The 26,137-nt window shown below is 43.7% G+C and overlaps 1 protein-coding gene across 2 annotated transcripts in view; it reads right to left on the bottom strand.

The window, feature by feature from the left end:
• The window catches only part of ABTB3 (ankyrin repeat and BTB domain containing 3), a 162,881-nt gene that overhangs the window by 20,404 nt on the left and 116,340 nt on the right, over positions 1-26,137 (bottom strand). Inside the window, exons 4-12 of one of the 2 annotated variants that reach the window (XM_058022372.1) lie at positions 25,485-25,637; positions 13,419-13,584; positions 9,975-10,064; positions 6,714-6,815; positions 5,523-5,616; positions 5,275-5,410; positions 4,696-4,719; positions 3,423-3,643; positions 1,818-1,996 (exon numbers count right to left, since the gene is read on the bottom strand). In XM_058022372.1, coding sequence (XP_057878355.1) covers positions 1,818-1,996; positions 3,423-3,643; positions 4,696-4,719; positions 5,275-5,410; positions 5,523-5,616; positions 6,714-6,815; positions 9,975-10,064; positions 13,419-13,584; positions 25,485-25,637 — 1,165 coding nt within the window. The remainder of the gene's footprint in view (positions 1-1,817; positions 1,997-3,422; positions 3,644-4,695; positions 4,720-5,274; positions 5,411-5,522; positions 5,617-6,713; positions 6,816-9,974; positions 10,065-13,418; positions 13,585-25,484; positions 25,638-26,137) is intronic. The other variant, XM_058022373.1, reaches the window with a different exon arrangement.

Genomic DNA, 26,137 nt, shown 5'->3' with positions numbered 1-26,137 from the left:
ATTCATAACATTTGCAGACAATTTGTAAACCCTTACAGTGTCCCAGAATGATAAATTATTTTTTCTAAGACAATGAAACACTGTGTGAGTGTGTGTTTGTGAATATGCATGAAGACAGGCAGTTCCCCCAGGCCCACGGGCAGGCATAAAGATCAGCACAGATTTCTTCTCCATCATGTAGGGTTTTTGTGATACTTCAGTTGTTTTGCCCCTCCAGATTTTAGGTTTCTAAGTGAACCCAAAGCAGAAGGCAGCAGTCTTATTTATCCAGGTCTTATATATCTTATATATCTTATATATCCAGGTCTCCTACAATAGACTGTGAAAGATGTAGATGTACTAAAGATATAATCCTATGTAAATTATTTATTCTAATGATGATTGCTGGCCTTGGCTTCAGCCACCCAGGAGAAAAGCAATTAAAGTCACTCCTCATCCTAAATTACAAGGCCTATTCTCTGTTAAGTTTTCAATATGATTAGCTTCATATCAACTTTCAATCCAAGCAGCACTTTGTTGGTAGTTTCTGGATGAACATACATCAACCCAAGTGAGTACAGAACAAGGAATCTACAAATCCTAGGATTTGGAACAATTTCCTAAAACCTATCTCAAAATATTCTCCATAAATACTCATCCAATACAAACTATTACCTTGCAAAGGCAAGGCTCATGGGAGCAAAAATCAGAACAATACTGGAACAAATACGCAGGATTTGCTTAGACTCTAGTCCAAGCCTGCTTTTGCAGCAAGATACAAGAAATAAATCCATGTAGGTCATCATTAGCTATACCAAGTCTGGAATATCTAGTATTGAGTACCTATGCCAGAACCTGTCCCCTTTTCACATTATTTAGGCTATTGCTAAAAATTATTTGCTCCTTGCTGTTACACATAGAGTTGGGTGATAAAAGTTACTTGCTTTCAGTTTAACAATTAGAAGGCCATACTGACATGTATTGTGGAGTATGAGGAAAAAGAACACCAATCAAATAATTTTGATGCTTTTCATCACTACAGCATTATTATGGTAACAGTGGACAGTGACTGGGCATTCCTTGGGAGTGACTGACTCTCGGGGGACCAGCAGAGAAGAGACTATTAGTTATAACAAGTTTTAAATTCTTCTAGGTAAGACATTTCCCTCTCCTTGCCAGCTCCATGATCATCCCTTTTGCCATTATACTTCCATACCAAATGGTACCTCCTTGGAAAGGTTTTGTTAGTCTGATTTGCTTGACTAAAAAAAGTCAGCTGAAAGAATAAATCTGGGGAACCTGCAAGTACAAACACACACATAGAAAATTTGAAAAAATTATCCTTTTCTTTGCTCATAGAAACCAGTCTCCTCACAAGGTTTAGAAGTCCAAATCCCACATGAAGGGAAGATAAAATCATGACAAGCTAAAGAAATCCAAAATAAACATGAATATTAGCTTTGTTGTATAGTTCTGTAAAGCAAGCTGGATGAAATTACTCTTTGGGTTGGTTTGGTTATCAACATCTCTTGCCACACTGCCATGACCCTTTTGACTTTAATTTCACCACTATGTATCACTTTTGTTGTTGTCTCTCCAGCTTACCGTTAGCATCTGTTATTAGGATGTTCTAGTAGGACCAGTGATTAGCCTGTGTGTTTATAACCCATGGTTCCACAGTGAAAAAACCCCAAGATACATATCAATCCAGATAATAATAATCCTGTATAGTCTAAACAACCTTTGGGAGAGCTGTTCAAGAATAATATTGCAAGCTTTCGTGTCTTATAGGATGGGAAAAAGGCTGATTTGCTTTAAAACACACAATTTCATCCTACCTTGCTGGCCTTCAGTATCTCAAACATCAGAGGCAGCCCTTGTGTGATGAGCTCCTCAGTGTACTCCTCTTCCTGAATGGACTTGAACTCCTTGAGCAAGCACTGGATGAGGGGCCGTCGGTGCTGCTGGAAGGACGTGCGTAGAGACTCCAGCCACGTGTGCAGTGTCCAGGGAACACCTGCACACAGAGAACACAGCTCATCCCAGCTCCAGGCAACAACGTGCCCTTCTGCTTTTTTACCTTTGCTGATATTAAGATTTCAAGCGAAAGCTGCCAAATCATTCAAGAAATCAAATTTCTATTTATCCCTACTTGAGAAGGCTGATGGTTATCAGTACATCCCAGAGCTAATGCACAGAGGCTTTCCTCCAAATGCTAAGAGCGAAGACTGTGGTCTCTCTGCTCATCCAGCCTTCAGCTTCTCTGCTGAGACTACCAATTTGTGGTAATTGCTGTGGTGCTCTGCATTGCAAAAGCCTTTTGGAAACTAGATTTACACTAGCTCATTTGTTTGAATGTGGCCCTGGAGAGCCATTAAAAGGTGAAAAAACCTGATTTTGATCCCTACCTACCTGGATTCAAATTTGTGGTCTTCAGATAAAAACTTGCTTTAAGTGATACCCCATGTCCTCTCCTGATCATTAGCATTTTCCCTAAAGAGCACTGAGCGAGTTAAGCAGATCAGCCCTTTCAAGCAGCTTGTCATGGCAGAGCCACTCTCCAGGAAGTTAAAGGGAACTGCTCCCATGCACTGAGCGAGAAAGCACATGGAGCTGATGTACCTCTGCAGGCATGAGGCTGGATGTGACCTACTTTCTGCTCTTATAGAATGGAGTGGAAGGAAATATAAGCCTGGTGTTTGGCAAGTGAAGGTTTTTCCTTCTATGTCAGAAAATGTTCAATGCCTGTAGAGCACCCCTGCCACTCTCCTCTCATTCATTTCCAGATCTTTGCCTGCACAGTCCACTGCACGCTCTGACCCATATCCCATGGCCTCAGGACTGGAGCACCGCCCCAGGCAGAGGCACACCAGGCACTTGGGTCTCTATTTCTCTGTGAACAGATGAATGGGGATGGTAAACACACAGTCCAGATCGATTTCCATCTGCGTCACACAACCACCCTGCCCACAGGCAGAAGCAGCTTCACCGGGGGCTGGTATTATGTTCAAGTCCGTCACTGGCAGAGCTGGCATACCAAGGAGTCAGCTCCCTGCTCCTGCCTTCAGAGTCTCAGAAAATAAAGTCATTTTAATGGTGGACTGCTTTGAAGCAGAGTGCAAAAGAGAGGCAGCTGGAAGTGGCCCATTACAGCTGAACACTGTCCCAGAGCCTTACCTACACTCTGCCATGCAGCAGTGCAGATGGCTCCTGCAGTGGTGGAAACCACTGTGTCCTGCAGAAAAAAGCCACTGGCCCCTGAACAGAATGTGCTGTGGAGCTGGAATGGGCCAGGAACCTGTCAGATCTCCCACCACCTTCCATTCCGAAAGAGTTGAGGAAGATGTGACCGTGGCTGATTTAAGCAACAGCCTGACAAGAGGGACATGTTTCTGAGAGTGGTCCTTCCCTGGCGGAAGCAGAGGAAGGAGGCCAGCACTGACCTATGCTCCGGATGTCGATGGTGACGTCCACGTAGCCGTGCTCGGCGCTGTGGTACATGGCCTCCTTCAGGGCCTTCAGCTTGGCCTTGCTGTTGCGGCTGGCGCAGAGAGGAGCTGCTGCCGAGTCGGGCAAGTCCGTGCCCTCAGCCAGGATCTCCTCCAGGGACAGGATATCGCTCTTCTCCTTCTCCGGCTGAGCAAGCAGCTTGCGGAAAACATTCCTGTCAATCACAGCACGACACAGAGGGAGAGAGCGGGCAGGAGAGGAGAGGAAAGGGAGAGCAGTCAGTGGCCAGGCTTTCACTGCACTGGGCTTTACTCACTGTGTGGCAAATTAGGACACATACCCAAGAAATTACTCCAGCTAATGGCAGAACCAGCTGAGAGCAGACCCAAGGCAAGCACAGCTCCCGCTAGCCCACCTGCACTACCTGGGACATGTCTGCAAGTCACTGCTGTCTTGACACGAGCCGCACAGATGTCGCACAAGGGGCAGCATCTTGTGGGAGCAAAGACTCGTGAGCTAAATGTGACTCAAGACTTCTTCAGCAACCAGGGAAGGCCAAGGTGCCTCTGGACAAGCTCTTGGGACTCCCACCATGGCAGCCACCTGAGAAGGGAGCTGCCTGGAGCTACTGAAAGCACCACCACTCGATTCACACTCAAAGCAGTCTGGGAAAGCTAGAGCAGCTAGACATTCAACAAGGCCAGTCAGGGCAGGTTCAAGCACAGCTGGGACTACTCTACAAAGCCACTGATCCAGCTGGGCCATCAAATAACAAAACCCAAACTCAGAGACTTTGTGCCCTCAGGTTCACACCAGAGTAACTCATCAACCTCAGTAGTTTCCCTTCGTTTTGCAGCTGTGAGAAGAGAAACCAGGCTGGCTCCCAGCCCACCCTCCTTGTATGCCAGTGTCCCCCCTGCTCCCACTTACACTGCAGCATGGTGTGTCCCAAACTAATTTAGGGCAGAGATGGAAGGAAGGAGGTGTGTGTGAGTGTTATACAGGTAGGAACACAAGAGTTAAGAGTCTGTGACAGGGACAGCCAGTAGCCAAGCCACAGAGAGCCCCAGGTTCTCCTCAGGCCTGTGGCTTCCATTCACACTGAGTGAATGTGAGACTTCAACACCCAAAGTGTCCCGTCTGTGCCAGGGATCCCTGCAGGCTCCAGATGGACAGAGCTGTTGAACCCGCCCTGACGTGCCGTGAGCATGTTGTTAGACTGGCAGCTCGTCTCTAAGCAAACACACGGTAGGTACTGTCTCTAACCTGTATCTATGTTCCTCTGGATGGCTACAATCAGAAAAGTAGGAGTGTGAAGATCATGATACTAATTCATTACACTGCAGTCAACTCCTGAGCGTTGCAAGGTCATGCATGCCAGGTGCTCATCTCAGTGGTTCTTTTTTTTTATATTTGCAGCATACAAACAACATTAAGACACACAGGACTTTACAGTAAACATAGATGCAGAAAATCTATTCAACAAAATTAAGGCTGCAGCAGTACAGACACAATTCACTCAAACCTGAGAAAAATATCAAGGAATTCAGAAGGAATGTTTTTGACATTCCTCTCTGCTGTCACATCAGCTGCCATTTAACAACCACTGCATTGAACATACCACAAGAAGTCCCCTTCCTTTTTTTTTTTTTTTACATCAGAAATCAAAACGGAGCTTGTACCACCAACTGGTTTAATTCACATGCTAGCAGAAAGCCTTAAGTCTCTGCTCAGTTGGTGGCGTGTTCAATTGTTCATGCAGAAATTTCACCCATCTGCTCAAATTAGATGCCCAGGCAAAAAAGCAGCACTTGAAGGATGCCACTAGACTTGTTCCCACTCTACCTGTGTCCATGTGCAGCAGCCTGACTGAAAGAGTTCATGTCACCTTGTGGAGTCATGGAAATGCCATTCCTGTACATTGTTCCTATCATGGGGTCAGCTCCTCGCTCCAACAGCAAACTGACCAGTTCAAAATTTCCTGCAAGGCAAGAGATGCAATTTTACTCCTTTCGAAATCCAGTAGTTGCTCACCTAAACCGCAGATCCCAGCTGAGGAATTGTTACAATGGGAGGAGGAAGAAAGTCCTTACCAGCCGCTGCTGCCAGCTGTAAAGGAGTTTCAGAGTAATTTTCCTCTCCATGTTCTAAGGAACCTTCTACCTTTGCTCCAGCATCCAGCAATAGCTAGAAAGAAAATTCACCATTTAGAGCATTTGGGGGTATCACACTCTGAAGAGTTCATGAACAGTGACAAATGAGAATCTAATGCTTCTTGTTATCTGCAAACCCAATACAATGGAGACACGTGACATGCAAATTCTGCCCATTGTTTCACAGAGGCAAATTCATTCCTTTTTTCGCTCATTTTACGCTGCCAAACATCAGAAGCTCCAGCGTCCAACTTCAGAGCCAAAAAAGTGTAACCCAGCGTTTTTGATGGGAAATGGGATAAGGTCAGTGTTAGGAAGTAATGCGCTGGAGATGGAAGAAAGTTAGCCCGACAAGCATCCTTCCTTCGTGGTCTTCTAGAAGCCCAGCACCATCCAAAAATGGATCAGATTTCAATTGTCTCCATCTTTTACATGAAGACCAAAAGAAAGGCAACTCTTAAGAACCAATTACAGCAATGAGTCCAAAAGCTGTGGTCTCCATCGGGGACACTTCCACGTAAGCAGCAGCAGTGCTGAAAACAAAAGTGGCCAAAGAGAGCAGGATGGAGCCTGTGCTCCAGCCCCCTCTTGGCCATTTCTGTCTTAAGGCCTTCAAAGTTTTGGTGCTTGAGTGTGTCACAGACACAGCTGTTTTGAAGAATGAACCTTCCCAACTTTTGAGATGCCAAAGCACAGAACCAGCACATCCCACATGACACCTGGATGGGCTAAGGAGAGTCAGGGATTCTCTCCCTCTGGAGCAGCACGAGGGCTGTTGTCCACCTCTCTCCCACCAAGGCAGCAGTTTTGTGTTTGCTAGAATATTACAGTGTAAGAAAGTGCAATGAATGAATAAACAAACACATAAAACAAGTGGTCAGGAAGGAGCACAAGGAGTTGTCAGACTTTCTTTGGTGCAACTCTGCTTTAAAATTGTCCTGTTTAAGCCTCATATTGGTTAAGTTTTGACACCATATTCACTTTGTAAGTCTATCATGTATCAGTACACTCTTGAAGCAGAAGTAACCAATATGAGTATGACAAGAGGATGCTGGTTTGAGATGGATGTAATTAGAACTGAAGAGGAGAAAAAAGAAAGAATGAGATGCAGGTAGGGAAATACAATAATACCTGAACTACAGGAATATGTCCATGCAACACAGCAAATGTCAGAGCTGTCCAATGGCGGGTCTCAGGGTGGACGGATGGGTATTTATGAGCAGTACTGACAACCTATAAACAAATTAAAGTTATTTTTTTAAAGAGCTATATGTAACAAAATTCAACTTGCCTGAAAGCCAGGCATGTGAGGGAGTAAGTGAAATAGAAAACCTGGGAAAGGTGCTTTAAAAAATTATTGGCTTCATTTTTTTTACTGCAAAATTTTTCTCAATATTAAAACTGTTTGTGCTGATTTGACAGCTTGATTTGAGTTCTTACCAAATGAAGTCTTTTACCAACTACTGTAGCTCCATCTAAACCACTGGCCACCAGATTCTTTTGCACAAGGGCAAAACATCCACAGCTGGTTATAACAGCACACACTGGGGAAGTAAGGATGGATCAGAACATTTACAGCTAAAGACCACTCCCACTGACTTCACCAGGCCATGTACCAACAGCCCTGGGTCTTGGGATTGCTCCAGGCCCAGCCAAATTTCTTTGCACTTAAATCAGTACTTTTGTCACTGCTGTCATGAAAGACACATCACAAGCCCTACCCTGGAGTTTGCAGGCATTCTTCCAGGCTCTTCCTCTCTCACCAGAGGGAAAAAAAAAGTCTGAAAAGTGATGGGGCAGAGTGTCACTTCAGAAATGTTTAAGAAAATCTCCTTTTACTGCCTTTTCCTGTCTGAGTTGAGCTAAAAGTGCTGGGTGGTGACAGTTAAAGAGATGCAAACTATATCCTTAGAAAACAAAATGCTATTCTTCAGGTTGCTCCTTCTATTTTCTATGCCTCAGTGCCTGGTGCCTCTAATGTAGACATTGGGGAAGATGAATAACCATTCTTTGCTTCAGTTTCCCTGTCTTAAAGATGGGGGTATTAATATTGATGAGGTTCACAGAGCTGGTAGAATCTAATGAACATTTGCAATCCAAGGCTGTGCACTCAGATGGAGTGTGACACTAAAATTCAAAATCTTGTTATTGATCTTCAGAGGAGGACTAAAATCAGAGTAAAAGATGCACCATCTCTCTGTCTCACCAGCCAGCTCTGCTTTCACTACCTTGTCTGAAGCACTTTAATCCATACAGGGGAGCAGGGCCAGTCATTAAATATCCAGTTCCAGCAGCAGCTCACATTTCCAAGTGCCACATGCAGGGTTTTGCTAGATGCAGGCCCTCAGTCCCAAGGACAGGGATGAAGGCAAAAGCTGAAGACCCGTGCATGCAGATCCCACAGTTTGCCAGATCTGCACCAGCACCTGGCTGTTACCACCCAGATTTGCCCAAGAGAGAGCTCAAAGGGCACCACAAGGAGTGTGCTGGACTCTGAACAAGGACACAGGGCTCCTTAGGGGCTGGGCTGGGTCACAAGGAATAGGATTGAGCAGCTCAAGCCTTGGGGTTTGGGATGTGGAGCAAGAGCAGCAGAGGGGAAGGATGGGCAGGACCATGGCTCAGTGAATGCACCCAGCTCCTCCTCAAGCATGGTTCCCACCACTGTTTGGGGCAGTCCATGGAAAGCAGCAAAGAAAATGAAGTCATTTAAACTCCTTTGCTCCTTTTTGTTTTGTTGGTTTTTCTTGGGTGTTTTTTTGGTTATTTTTTTTTTTCCCAAGTCAGAGTTCTCTCCAACACAGTGTTTGCAAAAGACCTGTGCCTGGACAAGCTTTTAAGGATGAGACTGGCTGAGCAGCTACAGGTCCCACTGAGTACAGAGCAAACTGCAGCTTCTCAGCACATCTGGAAATGAGTCCATTTTCACTAAGGGTGGGCAATCAAAAAGGGAGGTGCCCAGCATTTGAGGCTACTTTTGGAAACATATTTGCAAAGTGAAAGGGAGAAAATTATGCAGCACCTGACAGAGTATTTATTTTTGTTCATGGTTGATTTGCCTTTTTTTTTGCCGTAATTGCCCAATTTGCACAGTTGGTTGTGGTGTGCACAAATCATCGTATAATTGCACACCATAATTATTCACAGTTCTTGTCCAAAAGTGTTTTCATTTGATTTTAGAGCAAACACTCTACAGCAGTGAACTGGGGAGGTTCACATTCCTCACTGGAGTTATTCTCTCATATGTCAGCAGTTTCAGGAAGACAAAACTGTTTAAATTTGCATTTGATTCAAGCCTGGAAGATTACTGGAGCAATTGGGAGGACTGCTCCTAATGAAAATTCATCCTAGGAACCAAATAATGACACTTCACATCTGAGCCACGAGGCAGGTTTAAGGAAGAGATCAACCTCCCTGCCCATCCAGTCTTTGGTCTAACTAGGGGTTCAATCATGCAGTTACTGCCAGCTCTGAGAGTCGTGTGCTTGGCTGTGGGGAACTGAAATCACCAGCTGATTTCACAACATGGTAGTAACACTATCAGTCTCCTATGGCGGACATCAGTTTCCATTTTTTAAATTGGACTTTTAAAAGTGCAAAACATCTGTCTGAAGCAGTGACTCCAATTTATCAGCTCGCTCAAGTCCAAACAGAACAGATGGAACACAGATAAGTGAAGCAGACAGCTTAATTTACTCATGACCTCAACAAATTGAAACTGGAATCATTAACAAATAACTCTTCACGGATTTTCAAATGACTCTTAAAAAATGTACATACCTGCATTGCACTGGGTTGGACAACAATCTGTTTGGTGGACAGATTGTCTGAGTTTGTGATATGCATTCATCAATGAGACATTTATATTCTGGAAGCTTCAAGCTCCTCATCCAACAGTTTTTAGCCCAAGGCACTTTGTAAAATAAAACAATGGAACCTATATGGCTCTTGTGTGCTGGGGATGCTTACTTGGAACATCCATATGCATAGAAATGCTGAGTTTTGGCAAGTTACCAGATGGGTGTTTCTTTCACCTTCTTCATTTAAAGTCAGCTGAGATTCAGTGAGTCCTTGTAATAGCATTAGAGCTGGGCCTAGGGCTAGTGCCAATTAACGCCTGTATTCATTTGCAGTGTGCAAACACAACTAAATCACTGTTACCTGTGGGTTAACTCCGGTGACTGGACCCCTTCTGTGCAGTGAATCCCAGTGTTAACCTAATGCCATTTGATTTCACTGATCATTTCAAGTGGTCCCAATCCCAGATAAAACAGATTTGTTTTCTTTTTCACGCTTGAGATTTTCGCTCCGCTACAGGGAGGTATTTCCAGGGAGTAATTTAAGATGTAAACAAACAACAGAAAAAAGATACAACCAACAAAAAGTCCTCACCTCAGCATTCAGATCTGCTCCAGCATCTAGCAGCATCTGCACCATAGCCTCATCACCCCTGACACAAGCATACATCAGTGGAGTCATGCCCTAGTCATTTTTTGGAGTTAAAAAACAAAGGAATTGACAAATTTAACACAGAACTCTCTTTGATTTTTAAAAACAATTATTTAAGTATATATCATCAAGACTAACAGCATGTATTTAATGAAAGCCATTACCTCTGCTACAAACACGCCCCTCAGACTAGCAAAAGTCAAACATTTTGGTAAAAATCTCCATTTTTGTTGTCACTTGTGCTTACTGCTTGTATTTTTCATGTTATCTTCAGCATGGTGAGTGAAACTAGGCTCACCAGCCTCACCTCCATTGTATACTAAACTGAGCACTTTTGTCTTTGGAGCCCCAAAAGAGACGTGTTTTCACCAAAGCAACCATTATTTCCACTGGTATTTTGGAAAGACAAGAATTCTATTCGGTTTTCTATGATCAGAGTGTCTTAAAACCTAACTTTTCAATTACTAAAAGAGCCTTTAAAACATCTCAAGCTCCTTTTAAGATCAGTCAGATTTGAGCATAGCTTTTTCAACATGGATACTGTAAGGGGCTGGAAATGTCAAGGCTTTGTATAGCACTCCCTAGCAAACATGGACTTAATTTCAAATGAAATGCCAGACAGCTTTGTTGCACATTATTGGCTCTAGGAAAACACGGCCCTGCTTGGAGAAAAAGTGGATTAAGTAACCCTTCACTACAGAATCACCACAATGCAATTTGTATTAATCTGAAATACCTGCTATGCCTGATCACCATTTCCCTTTAGGGAAGTACTGCTGTGGCTGTGGTAATGAGTCCAGATGAAACCATGAACAAAATTATTAAACCTACTGCAAATTATAACAGCAAAAGCTGCTTATTAAATACACTAGGGGGGGTTGACCAACAGCCACCAGTTGCTTTGCAGTAAATCTCCTGAAGCATGCAGCTACCTCTGATGCATGTTTACAGCCTGCCTCGAGGTCCCCCAGTAAATCTGCTGTCAGACCACAGTCCATTTGCTCTTTAACCCAAGTGCTGCTATGAAGGGAAGTTATTTCCAGGGAAACTGGAGGTACCTGTCCTGGCCAGACACTGAGCTGTGACACTGCTCTTCCTAGCAAGAGCCCAGCACACTGTTTTTGCTGAACTACCCCAGTATTCTTGTTTGTATGAAGGGAAGGCTGCTCCTGTAGAGACAATATAAAATAATGTTTATGCCTGCAAGGTCCTTAGGTCCTCCCTGAAAGTCATGGAGCATTTCACAGGATCCCATCTGCAGTGTACTCATGGAATAAGCACTTGGGTCCTCATGCCATTATTGAGAAAAAATAAGTTCACCCTAGGCAAGGAGAGTTCTTGGGCGACTTGAAGGTATTTGCAAAGAGAATTTGAAAGGACTTCAGCCACAGCCAGTGGCAAAAGATTTCCTTTGGCAGTCAGTAAACACTACAGGAACAAACAGGACCACGCAAATTACAAAAAAAAATGTGGTTGGGCCTTGGAATATGAGGATGGGGTAGCAGCTTAAAATTAAATACATGTTCCTTCAACTGGTTTTTCAGTTTCTGTAAGTGGCATCACTGGATAATTAAATCAAATGTTCATTGAACACAAGGGGTCTAATCAGATCTGTAGAAAAGAATCTGAAAACCAATCTGAGCCCCAGTGCTGGGGCTCCCCCTGCAAGACACAGCACATGGGCAGCCACAGTGAGGAGTCCTGCAGCAACATCCGGAGCAAAAGCTCAGCCTGGGAACCATGCAAGAGGTCCTGACCCTGCTGCAGCTGAACAAGGACTTGACACTGACTAAAAGGGGCCCAGAATGTGATGCTGCAGTGTCAGGGTTTTAAACAGTTAATGAGGATTTTAACCTCCCTTTCACTTGCACTCCTGTCCCAGTTGCTTTTGCCTCTGCCAGTCCCCCCAGGCTTGCCCTGCAGCTCAGCCTTGTGCTGCAGCACCACTCACCCCTCTCTGCACGTGGGAGGAATGGATTTTTAATGAGCCCATCATTAGTGTTCGAAGCACACACAGGAACACAGTAACAATGTGTACAATCAACATAAGGGGCATTTGGCTTTTGGCAAAATGTGAAATTACTGTCTTTCTTTCAGCTTTGTATGACCTAGGGCTCTGTCCTGCAAGATGTGGGATCCTGCAAGATGTGGGACATTTGATCCAGCGAAACATTTAAGCACAGGCTTAACTTTCACTCAAATAGGATGTAAAAGCATGTGTTCAGAGTTAAGCATATGATTAGGTACTTTGATGAATCAAGCCAGAGTGTTCCCAGTTTTCAGCCTGGAGGACAGAGGAAATATGCTGTGAAAAGTTTCCAGGTTCAGACTAACTTAAAATAACAATAATTTTAAAAAGTATGAACCTTGGAATGAGCAGTTCAATACTGTATTTTTTTTCAGGAAGTATTGCCCTCTTCTAAAGCTTTTCTCAGATGAATCCACAATACTAACTCAGACTGAAGCCACTGAACAACAATGTAATTCACATTCCTGGAACAGCTTTCATCTCAGAAGACCTAAACCCATGAACACTTCAGCTCTTGTCCCTCGCGACCACCTGAGAGGTGGCAGCCACCTGGCTCCTGTCAAAAATTATGACACAGCTCTGGGAACACTCAGCAATAAACTTTCATCAGGGGCACCAGAAAGGTCAGGGGACTCTATTTCAAAAGGAAAGGTTAGTATTCATAGCCATCATCTCCCTCTGGGAAGGGGGAACCACCTTGGTGAGCACTATGGTCCTGCAGACAGCTGCCAGTAGGCAGCTGCAGAGGGCAGCTTTAACCCCAGGCACAACCACCAGCCTCACGGAGGGGTAACTCCAAGGAAATTCAGGCTCTTCAACTGGTGGATGTTGGCCATGATAACCAGTGGAGGGGTAACTGCAGAGATACTTTCACATCTGTGAGGTTCAAACTGGACTGAAATCCATTAAACAGCATCAGCAATTTACCATTCACTGACAAGGTGGGTGGTGCACATGAAGTGGTGACAGATCCCAGAGCTGTGTGCAGTGCAAGGCTGCTCACCTCACAAAGCCCTGTCTCACAGCACTGTGCACGGCTCTGAAGCAGTTTCAAGTATTCAGCTCAACACTAAGCTCCCTTGGGATCTTCCTCTGCCTTCACTCGACTCAGTTCACTGTTAGGAATATTTCAGGGGATGCAGTCACCCTCATGCTGAGTTACCTCAGTACAGGCAAATTGATACAACTCAAAACGACCTCACTTAATGTGGATGTTCACCTGGCAGTGCTTTAACTCAACGAAGGGGAAGCATTAGGGTCCTGTCTATGTAGAGCTGAAAGCTGGGGCTCATTTCCTGTGACAAGCAGACAAAACTCTCCCATTGCACAGCTGCTTCCATGAATGTCCATGCCGTTACCTGCTCGCTCATGCTGTTGATCCCATCCGGCCCCAGCAGGGATATGGCCTGCTTAACCAGATCCGTCCGGCCGCAGTTGAGCATCCGGAAACCCAGGTCTTGCTTGAACTTGGCCTCGGTGGCAACTGCATCCAGCTTCCGAGAGGCACAGAAACAGTCGTCGATCCTGCAGGGGGAGAAACCAACTCCCTCAGAGGACAGGCAGAGGACAGACCTCCCGAGGAAAATAATACTGTGCCCTGGTTTTGAAGGATTTAGGTCACGCGCGCATCCATTCTCCTTTGACCTGCATGTGCAAGGAAATTGCTGAATGGGAAATGACAATGCAAGCTAATGGGAGACTGCCCTTGGTCTATCTTTCATGGGACAAGTTATAAATTTCAATAAAAACTGGCGGGAAAAAGCGCAGCTTTCACTTGATTTTGTTTCCCTGTTTAGGCAATGTACAGTACATTCTCACCACAAGTTTTGTCTCTGCATGGCAAGGTTATCCAATTCCCCTGATCCCTGAAAACTTCCAATGACTTCAGTAAGCTTTGAACTTACATCAAATGGATGTATAATCGTTGACAATAGACCAAAGAGAAAATAATGTCACTCCAAACACCTTCAAGGATCTTATCAGCATAGTCCCAGTAAATGGGAAGCTTTTCTGGAGCACAAAGTGCAAGTCACAGAATCACAGGCTGGCTGAGGTTGAGCAGAACCTCTGGTCCATGTGATGCAAGCAGGGCCACATATGCATAAGTCCCCCATGGACTTGCCAGGCAGTCATGGCAAAACACAAATCCTTTCTGGCTGTGTCTAACAGACGATATGTCATTCTTTTAAGGTCTTATTCCAAAGGTCTTCAAACTGTGAACTGATATTAATTTCAAATGAAAGAAAGGCTAGGAGTTATTTAGCCAAGATGTGAATCTACAGCTCCAGAGAGAGCCAGGCAATTCAAATCTAATGTTTATCCAAGTTGGTTTCATCTTGCTAAAAGACATATTTGCTTTTCTTTCATGCTGAGGAGTCTGGGGCAGAGGGTGGAGTCCAAATCCACAGCGCTTTTGGTGTGAACTTGGATAAAGGACTCTTTGGAAAAACACCACTTTAAATCTGCAAAAATGCTAGGTCAGAAAATGACGGGCTACTATTGAAGGAAAAACAAAATAGAGATCAAAAGTGAAAAAGTCAAGCATACATCAAATATTTGTTTTTCTATTTCATATGTTAAAAACCGCCAGCAAATCAAAAGAGAAACAGAAACAGCACATCACTATCATTTAAATTTCTTCTTCAAAGTGCTTTATCAGACCTTTATAAAATATATAACACTGCTTAATATTTAACAGCACTATACAACAAATACACTGTTTATATAGAAGCAGTGGCATGCAGCAATAGCTGCTGCTCTTCCTCTTTCAAGAGAGGAAGGAAAGTGAAATGCAAAATACAAAGTGTTTTGATCAAAGCTCCTGCAGGTTAGAAACCAGTATCTGATCTCAGACTTGCTCTCTGCTGTTTTGGACCACAACCAGTCTGGAGGACACCAGGTGTTTTGTTGATGCTCATTCTACTGCACAATTTGGGTTTTGACTGATAAAAAAAATTCATGTCCTAAGAATGCAAAAATGGTATGCTTGGAATATCACCACTCGGGGAACAAGGATGACATTCCATCACCACAGGATGCTGCAAGATTAATGCACAACACTCAGTCACAATAAACACACTGCAACAGCTATAACAGATTCTGCACCAGCAATGTGCCCACAGCAGAGAGGGAGAAAGCAACACACAGCAAGGCTGGGTTTTCTGCAGTACTTTCTGACTGAGTTTAAGTAAAAAGCAAAACCAGCACAGACATATGCAGGGCTGAGCTCACTGACACTGAGATCCATGGGAGCAATCGAGGCTAAATGCATTCACACCACATGGCACACTTCTGACACAAGAGCTACAGCAACATTTGGTGCTTGCTGTCCCCATAGCATGAGATACTGGAGATCATCTGTGCCCTCCTTTATGGCATGGCAAACATAAAGCATGCTCAGAAGTTAGGTGGTGGAGGAGAGACCTCCCAGCTGCAGATGGCACTCCCAGAAAATTTTGGGCTGGAAACAAGGTGGTTCCTCAGCAAAGTGCAGCTATGGAAAGATTAGACATCCTCTGCAGAGGTGTCTGTTGCTGTGAATCACTGCCTGTGTTAATTCACTGCTTCATCATTTGTACTGACGTATGTAACATACACTGAATAAAATGGGTCAGACTCCGACAGAGCTCCACTGATGTCAGCCCAGCTCAGTGCATGAAAATGATAGCTGATCATCTCCTCTTCAAAAAAAAGCCAAACTTTGACCTGGGTTGCACACCCACAGAAAGGAGGAAAGAGGAACAAGCACCTATCTCACCTAGCCTGTATGGGCTCCCCAGATCTCTACTCTGCCATGTGTGCAAAAATCATCAGGAACTCCTCCATGAACTGGCTCTGGTCTCCTGAAAGTGAGTCAGTTCACCTGCTTACTACAGTCAAGGAAGGAAAGCCATAAATTCTTGTTGATATTTAGTATCAGCAAATCAGTACTCCACAATCAGCTGGGGGGATAACTGTCTTGGTCCAAGGGTTGCAGGGTGCTACAGCTGTAAAAACAACGCAACAAGAACATGGATGCAGAGGAATGCCTGGGCTGCACAGCAGGTAGCACACCAGCGCTGACGAAGTCAGAGCTAGACCAAGTTCCACAAAGCAAGAAACCACAACTTAGTACCAGGGGCCCACTGCCTTTTTTATACCCCAAACAGGACCACTGTGAGTATTGCCATATGTTGACTAATAAACTGGATAGTGATCAAACTGGTGAGTTTATTAGAACAGGAGCATGACACAAAGGAAAGGAGCAGAGCATGAGGAGAGAAAGCAACTTCTCAAAAAGCCAGAGAGATTACAGAGAGTTAAGGAAAAAGAGATGTAACATGTACTGATAAAAAGCAGTGAAGAGACATCAAAAAATGATCAGGAGCTACAAGTACAAATAGAAAAGCACAGCATCACTTTCAACACCGGAGAAGGCCAGCTGGGAGGATTGCACGGCAGACAGACCAAGCTGTCGCATTTAAAAATGAAAAGTGGAAAACTAAAAAAAACACCAAACCCATCAAAAATCAAACCTAAGCCAACACAGCACTGCATTTTCTCCCAAGTTCTCCTTCTTACCATTCACTGCATAATACTGATTCCATAAAGAAGCAGAGGGTGTCTGCTCCATATTACACTGTGTAAGGGGACACTGCTCCATCGTGGACACCATCCAGAACCACAAGCATTAAAGAATGCAAGATAAAAAAAGAGGAAGTGAATCTACTCCCAGGTTTGACTCACTCAAGACTCTTTCACTTTGGACTCTTTCACTTTGACAAGCTCTGAAGAGGTGGGAAAGGGATGGGAAAAAGCTTGAAACACAAGGCTGACGGGGAACAAGTAAAGTCAGCTAAATATACAGGGTCACTTTTGAGAGTTGTGAAACTGTGCCTGCTAAGCAAGGGAACAGAGCATATGTGCATGCAGAGCTGGAGCCCTCCCCAGCTGCACTGTCAGCATGGGGCCCTTTTGCCAAAGTCTTTGTGATCTTTCCAAGTGCACAGGAGGCTGACACCAGCCCAACAGCAGGATGTCCCCTCCAAGGCTACCATGGTTTGTTGCCAGAGTCTGCCAGCCATCAGCATTCACACAGGTCATCCTTTCCCCAAGACCTCACCCTGCAGAAAAGGTGCATTTTCATCAAATGGGCTGGGAAGGCTGATGGGAGGAACAATGCTCCAGGGATCATGGAGGGACAATGCTCTTCTGCTCCTCTTCTACCTAGGGACAGTCTCAGGATGGTAGGACATCGCCACACAAGTTGCTGACTGGGTCAGGCAAACTTTGAGGTCTCCCAGAGATGATACAGTGACAAAAGTAGGACTGACCAACATCCTCTGAGACTGATAATCCCTCTCTACAGACACAGTCCATTCTGAACTTCCCTATTTAGCGCCTATGGGGCTGGGTAGGCTGCTTGGCACCACCACCATCACCACTGCGTAATGCTCTCATTCCCAGAATTGAGAAATTACATGTTTGAATTAATAATACACACTTATCATAGGCCTTGTGCTCAACAGCAAATTCACTCCTCCAGTTCTGGGGTTCAGTCCAGTCACAGAGCCCATCAACTCCCTTCCCTTCCCTAGTGTGAAGCAAGCCAACAATTGCCTTTAAAAATAAAGAAAAATTAGAAACAGATTAAATTATTGCAATTTTACATTTGCAGTAAAATTGTGACCGCATTTTTTAACTCACAATGCAATACAATTTTCTCCAAGTCCTCTTTTAATTCCTGACAGATACTGCCTCTACAGCTGTTATCTTCAAGATCATTACAGTGTTGCCACTGCACATAATTAAATGGACTGTGGCTTTATATGGGGAGTGCCATGGTAACATTAATTATTTGCAAATGGTCACTGTCAAACACTGCAGGGTGACCATGGCACTCCATCATACTCTGAAGTACTCAAACATCTGAAAGGAGTCAAAGATAATCTTCTTCATTTGTAATGAGTCCTAGCAGTACAGCAAATTATTTTTCTTTTCCCAAACTCGCATTACAAAAACATAATATAGCGCTTCTACAGCAGTGCTTTAAACACAAGGGATGTTGGTTTTTTTCATTTTCACTCCGACTGGCTAAGAGGGAGTCTGTGCAGATCTTTAATAAGTTACTCATGGGTTGAATACGTTTGGGAAAATGGATGATTCAAAGGCAAAGTGTTTCTATCGTAACTGGCAGACGCAGTTGATTCAAAAGAAATGGAGTGCAGTCTGTGACGAGCAGCAGGACAAACGTTCTCCATGGCTCAGATGAGCAGATCACTGCGCTGACAGCCAAGCACCAGAACCTTGTTTGCTCACCTGGGACTCCATCACCAGCCCTTTCAACTCAAAGAGTGATAATCTATTAATAAGGCCCATCTCTCTAGCTTTGTAGAATTCATCCAGTTTGTCCTAAATATAAATGAGGTTTTGAGTCAGAAATTATAGTTCAGCTGGTTGGAAGCCTGGAAGGAGTTGTCTTTCAGGCAGCAATAGACATGCATTTGCAATGCTGAATTTCTTGGGGTCATGGATCACCGTTTTGATCTGGCCTGCACAGCCCATAGCACAAAAGGGTCTTGTTCCTTGCCTGGGGCTCTTCAGTGAGACTACAGACACAAACAACAAGAGTGGGAGCAGCAGACAATTTGATTTAAATTTGTGAGCACTTTTTTTTCCAATGTGGTGCTTTACAAAGGACTATAATGCTGATATTAATAGAACTGCAATATAAATACTATATTGAGACAATTATTTGCATTTTCAGTTTTGGAGAGAGGAAAATGTAGGCACAAACATGTTGATCAAAGTGATGAAGAGCACTACTTTTTATTGCAGAAATAGAATATCTCCATTTACTTTAATCACGAGTTAAATTAAGACAAGAAAAAAATACTCCAAATGTTTATTATCCAAACACTTGTTTGGATCCAAATTCTTGTCAAAGGTCTGAGAATAAACTGGTTACAAATACTGGAAAATACATTAAAAAAGTGATGTGACTATCAAATCAAGACCCAAATCTGTATTTCAAAACACTCTTAATACTCCAGGTTCTTTGTATATAGGTCAGGAACCATGTTCAAAATTAAATCTGAGCTCAGATTTTGAACAAGGTCACAGTGCCATAGGAAAGTTTCAGTACAGACTCATCTTTCATATAAATAGATAGCATAAGTCTTCACCAAAGAGTGGGAAATGGTGTGTTATCAGTATCCTGATTATTGTATTCAGGAATGCAATAAAAGGGACAGAGCATATGAGAGAGCAGCAATGATATTGCTTGCAAGGGAAAAAGAAAGTTGGATCCTAAAGGCCCTAAAAATGCAAATGTATTCTCCCCTAAAATTGGAGGAGAATATGAGGCCAAGGTCCTTCCCTTCAATAATTTTTTTTATTACTGCTGTCTTCAAGCAGACATTTGGCAGGACAGGCTGAGATTCACCTCAGAAACCTGTGCTCTAACTCTAAGTAATAAAATCTCCTTCATCTGCTGGCACCATCTGTCCCAAGGGACTGCTGCATTTTGTCAAGTAGCTTGTTTGCTACTGCTCACATTTTTGTATCTAATTACAGCAATAGCCATGGCTGGTGTTAAAAGATTAGTGAAAATTTGTAGGAAAAACAAGGACATTCAAGAAACTAGGCAAACATTAACCATTCCTACTTGAAGGTGGCTGTATCTAATGAAATAGCAGAATTTCTTGGCAATTTTATACTCTCTCTCTTTCTCCAGAAACTCAACCCCTTTACCCAACAAATTTTAAGAAAGAAGGAAGAGCAGTGAAAATAATATTTTCTGTTTTCTAATCTCTATTTATTAAAGTCCATTTATATTTCCATGCTCTAGTACAAGCACAAGATTTCCAAAAATAAAACATTAAATGCAACTCTTCTTCTTTCACTTCCAAGTCAGAATTGTTCACATGTGGTATAGTAGTAGGATGACACAGCAAATGGTACAGACTACTCCAAAACAACAAAATAACAAATCTTCCCTTTACATCATTGTATTTTCCCCTTTCCATAGTTTTAAGAAAGCTCTCTTGAATGAGCCAAGGATGCTCAAATAATACTTACTTTTGAGAGTGATAATCCAATTTTCCTAGAGAGCCTTCATTAAGAGGGATGGTCCCAGACAGAAAAGCAGACTTAGGTATTCCCAGGACAAGGCTAATTGGAAATCAGGACTGATTTTCAATTAAAGACAGATTTTCCAAGGTGCTCAGACCCTGTGTTTGCCCAGAGATCTTTCTGGATCACAGCTACAAATGCAACTCAGAGTGCTGGGTGAGCCTGCCTGCGAAGGGCAGCAGCTGAGGGAGCACACGGGGCTGGAGGTCAATAAACCTGGCCCTATGCTGCAGCAAGGCTTGGCTACATCTGCACCTTCAACCTGAGCTTAGCATGACTTGCTAATATTCACATACTTTTGTGGCCATGCTGACCTTTAAATAGTGTATTTTTCCTTCCAAAGTGTTTACTCCTGATGTATTTCTGGACAAGAGCCACAGATTCCCTCAGCACACACTTTGCTCAGCTGAATGAGCCCCTTTCATCATGTTTGTCTCCATGAGAACATTCTGTTAAAAAACCAAATCATCCCAGCCCAGTTCTTTCTACCTGGTCCAAAGGGAATATTTTTTTGACCAGGACACAGGATTTGTGCTTCCACATCACTTCCTACCACTTTCACGTGGCACCAATACTTTTCTGTTTCTACTGGAAATACCTTTCCCAATGCAGGTTCAAAATGCATTTGTTTTTTTCATGGCTGAGGGAAAATCTACTTTTGTGGTTTACAATCATTCTGAGATTAAATACTGCTCTACAGCCTTTACCACCACCCTTCCAACACTCGGCTCTCAACACAGTATATATTAAGATGCATATATAGTGTATATGTTACATATACACCGGAGTTTGTGTATTTTTATTTAAAAAATACATTTGCCTTCAATTTCTGGAGAACTGCATTTCCATTTGTGGAAAACTGCATTGCATCCCATTTATTCTGTTCCAGCCCTCAAGGTCATCCACTTTTTCCTGGATGATTTCCCAAACTTCTTCTGTTAGGACAATGCCTCTCAGCATCATGGCATCAGCAAATTTTAACTTCATGAGCACACTGCTATGATTTGTGCCAAAACCCTTTCTGAAAATTAAAAATTACCAGTTTTTAAGAATGAGAGCTGAAGGTGCCTGCTTGCAAGCCCCTCTCAGCCAGCCCAGCCCTTGCCACCTCTCTTGAAGCCAGCCCCTGCTCACTTTCCAATTTCCTAACTAACCCCCATCTTCTTGTGTTAATAGATCCCTGCATGGACTGTATCAAATCTTCACTCAAGTCCAAAGAGATGAAATTCTACTGAATTTCCTTGGGGTAGAAAATCAGTTATCTTATCAAAAAAGTTATTAGATTAGCCTGGCAAGATCTATCTTTAGAAAATCTGTGTCACATTTTATCCCATTTTTCCCTCAACAACATGTCTTTAATCAGTCTTTGCTTGAAAAAACATTCAGAGGCCTTGCACTAACTGCCTGGAATTTTCCTTGGATCATTTCTCATCCTTTTCAAATGTTGGGCATTACTATTATTAATCCTTAGAGTTATGGCATCACTCCAGGCTTTGTTAAAAATATTTCCCTCTGACCCCCTGATTTTGTGAGGCAGCTCTTTCTCATCGTTGGAATTGAGGTTATTTGGTCATCCTGATTTGAGTGCATTAAGCTGCATAATTTTCTCTTCTTTTATTATTGTTTTTCCATTTTCATAACCTTGTTGCTATTATTTGTTTTTCCTTTTCCAGCAGGACTTTCTCCCCCCAAACCAGAGGCAAAGTATTCACTAAAGTTCTTGGGTGATGACCTCTGTTGGCACTGATGGACACATCTCACAGGTGTTCCAGCATCTTTACATCCTCCAGGATGGCCACGATATATTGCCACCAGAAATGAAGCCCCTGACCCCGATAAAAGGCACAGCAGCCTTTGAGCTGAGCAACACAGGATGTTCCTCCCTCTCTGTTTCTCTGCCATCAGCCTCCAGCCCCCCATGCAGTCATGCACCAGTGATCCTCCCCACCACATGTCTAACACACTGGGGTTTGTTTCAAACACACATCCCACAGAATGGAGGAAGGAAAGATGTCCAAAGAGCTTCTTGTGTTTAGCTGGAGCAAGGGGAAAGGGACCCCTTGCAGATGTGATGATGAGGAGAAGCCAACATCTGTTTGCAGCCAGATAGTGCCTGTGCAGGCTGAGCAGTGATGCTACCTTATTACAACAGAAAGACAGTTCAACACAGTTTTTACCACCAGGCCCCTTTCAGACAACAAATTACTTTCATGCCTTCAATAACAAAAGGTCTAGAATAGGTAGCAGAGTACCCTATTAATGATTCATGTCAGCAGAGAGCCACCTCAACTGATTACATCCTGCTGCCTCAGATGGGTATAGGTGAGGCTTTATTTAAGTGTGCTGTTCCCACTGTGACAATATCCTGGACACAGCTTGGCTTTCTGTCTCAGTGAGCTGCTGTGCATCCAGCACTGAACCCATCTGTGAAAGCCATCTCCTTGCAAAAGGTAGAAACAACTGGTCTGTCTAAAGCCTTCTCTCCTGGGGGAAGGTGAGTGCTTACATCCCTGCTCATCTCCCAGAGCTGACCAGAGGAAGAAACTTTCTGGCACATCTGCTCCTGTAAAATGAAAAGAGATCAGGAAGGAGACAAGCAGCTCCTGACTGATTCCAGCTTCCCTCACTCCTCTACATAGAGCAAGAGCAGCTCCTGTTTCAGAAGAGGAAAACGTTGCAAGAAATTAAAGTGATGGGTTTTTGTAAAAGGCTCAGAAAAAGGGCAAAAAAGAGGAATGAAAGGCAGGAAGAAAGAAGGGATGATTTACAAAGCCACAGAATGGGAATCTCACTGCTGGAGTATGTGATTATGCAAGGAAGTGTCACATGGATTTGCAGGGAGACCTCCATGCTGTAGCTCAGATAAGAAGCGAAACATTTGGGTTTTATGCAAACTGATCCTGAACTTCATAGCCTTTGAGATCCTGCCAATCTCTCCCTCTCCCCATATGCATGTTTTTCCATGGAAGCTGCATGGAAGCTGATTTTGCTTTATACAATTGCAATGACAGGTTGTGAACCAACACTGTGGAATGATGCAGTGTCACCTGGGACCATGGGAACTTTTGGGTTCAGGTCTCTGTGTTTCAGGAACTAAAGAAGAATGCTGCAAAAAGCCTAAAAATTTAACCATTTTCAAGGTTCTACTTAATAAACCTTTCCCATGGAAGTCACAAAATTTATCAAGCTAGCACTTAAAATCCTCCAGCTTCCATCCGTCATGCAGCTTACTTGGAAAGCCATCCCCTGCAAAGTTGTTGTATTCTCTCCCCCAGTGTTAAAATTTATGGAATTGATGCTCCTTGAGGAGTTAAGAATTGGAAAGTCAACCTCCCTAATGGGGAGGAATGAAGGGTTGGTGTTGGCTTATGAAACTCAGGAGTGCTGAGGGTCTGCTGAATACAAATAAAAAATTACAGGCTGCAAAGTTCCAAATTAACATCCTGATGACTCACATTGCTCTTCAGAAAAGCTCAGTCTTCCCTTTGATCTCAGGATTACAGGCAGCCAGGGACTTATTTGCAGCCACGCAAAGAACCTGCTGCACTACACCAGCAGTAGGCACAGACCTCAAAATAAAACCCAAGGTACACGAACACTCATCTGCCAGCACAGCAGAGAGATCGTCATTTTGGGACACCAGTGGATGAATCCAGCCCCTGCAGTCAAATACAGACACACTGAAAAGGCTGATCTCTAAAATCTAGAATCTGCCTCAGGAACAGTTTTCCCTTTTCATTCTCGTCTGATCAATCTCAGGTCATGCTCTTCAGGCTCATTCCCACTTTTAAGACAAGCAGGGCAACTATCACTTGTATTCTTTATGAAATTAATTCTTGATGGCAACTTTAAGCACTGGTTTGTTCCCCATGATTAATACATTCTTCTGCAGTATAATACAAATCTCCACAAGTTCAAATTATTCTGAAACTTCCTAATAAAAAACTAAAATTGTATAACAATTGATAAGATTTTTTTATATATATATATATACATGTATACATGCACACACACACCATCAAAATAAAATTTTGGGTCGTATATTGTGGGGTTTTTTTAACCACGGGTATTTTAGTGTATCTACCTTAATTTTTAAGATAGAGCATATAGAATAGAAACATTACTGCCTTATTTGTAATCCTACCTAAATACTTGGAGAGGTATTAAATTAATTGTGCCTTTTCAGATCCAAGTACCAGGTCTTCAGACAGTGTAGTACCTGTATCTGTACGTCCTGAATTGTCAGCAGGGACAGAGAAGGCAGCACTTCTGGAAACGAGGGCCATGGTGGGCACACCAAAGGGAAGCAGTTACAGCCAAGGTTTGAAATCTGAAATGCTCATGACATGGCTTTTGAAATTCCATATTTTTTTTCAATTAAAAATTAAATAGCTGTGACTATAAAAAGCCTGTGTAGATCAGGAAGTGAAGTATTATACTCTCTGTCGAAAGAGCACGTCAAGGCCAGAGTCAAGAGAAGGCAGCTGCTCCCATGCAGGTCACAGCTAATCATGTAAATCAGCCCTCTGCTTTCTGTGTTGCAGAAAAGAATGCATCTACTGCTGTATTGAGAGGCAGACTGCTGGAAGTTGGGGCTTTGGTACATATTTAGGATAGCAGTGAATCATTTCTGCTTTGGCAGATTCAGAATGCCTATTCATATGAACATCAAAACCAAACATATTCTTGACTCCAGAACAGTCCTAGAACGTACTTTTCTCCAAGTACATAATAATAAGGCAAAACAGACATTAAAAACATATCCTGGCAATAAATACTTTAGGACTTCATTAGAAAACCAAAAGGTCACATCTGATACATGAAAATGTCAAATTATCTAGGCTGTAATTTGAGTTGACATTAGCATGAAAAATACAATTTTACTCTAAGAAGTAGTCTTACCTCTAAGTTTAAATGTGCCCTTAAGCATTAATGCTGAAAACAAAGCCCTGAAAAATATCTGCAGCCCTGCCAATTACATTTCGGTATTTTATAGCAAAGCAACATGAATCAGACAATTAGCAGAAGGTTTCAGCCCCTCATTAGCAAGCAGAACCTAATAGGAAGAGGGAAAAAAAACCCAAACATCACCATGTAAGCTCTGATCGAGCTGTGAGATAGTCAGGCACCCATTACTATGCAACCAGCTTATCCACGGATGTGAGCAAATACCAGGAGCTGATTTTGCAACACGCACGGCGAGCGCCGAGCATCCCTGCGCCTCCCAGCAACCACAGAGCCCCGTGCCCGCCCGCCGCTCCCCGGCAGAGAGAAACACATTCCGCACAGCCCATCTGCATCCCGGGACTTACTTCAGCTGCCGGGGCTCGCAGTCAACTCCCGGCAGCAGCAGCCGGGCCGCCTGGCGCACGTCATCGCTGTCCACCGAGAAACTGCGCCGGTGCCCCGCGTGAGCCACCGCCACCCGGATCCACTCCATCAGCGGCGGCAGCACGATGAACGGCCTGCGGAGCACACACACACACATCAGCGCCAGGCACACGAGCAGCATCGCGGTCACAGGTAGAGACAGGCAGGGAGCAGGGGGGAGAGGGTGTGTGCGTGTGCATATGTGTGGGAGAATGTAAATACGTACAGAGAGAAGGATAAGGAAAGAATGGGAGAGCAAACCAGCTCAGCAATTTTCAAACAGGTCTAAATCAAGATGTCTCATCCTGTCTCCAGGGCAGGACTATTTGGAAAGTGAGATTTATGAGCTATGCTCATCCATGGGGCTCCACGAGGTCAGTGCACCCAACTGGCGAATTCTCCTCCCATCCTTCACATGGTGCAATCCCAAAAAGAGGACAGGAGTCTGGCACAGGACCACGTCCCGCTCTGGCTGATGCACTGGCCTGGGTAGAGAGAGGGGATGTCCCAACACTGAGATGCTAAGGATGGAGAGGGAATGCCCCAGAAAGTCTCCAGCATCTCCAGCCGATGCAATGGGCACCTTGTGCTCAGT

This window comes from Melospiza georgiana, chromosome 4 (assembly GCF_028018845.1).
Source record: "Melospiza georgiana isolate bMelGeo1 chromosome 4, bMelGeo1.pri, whole genome shotgun sequence".
NCBI lineage: Eukaryota > Metazoa > Chordata > Aves > Passeriformes > Passerellidae > Melospiza > Melospiza georgiana.
This window is presented reverse-complemented; position numbering and strand designations above follow the sequence as displayed.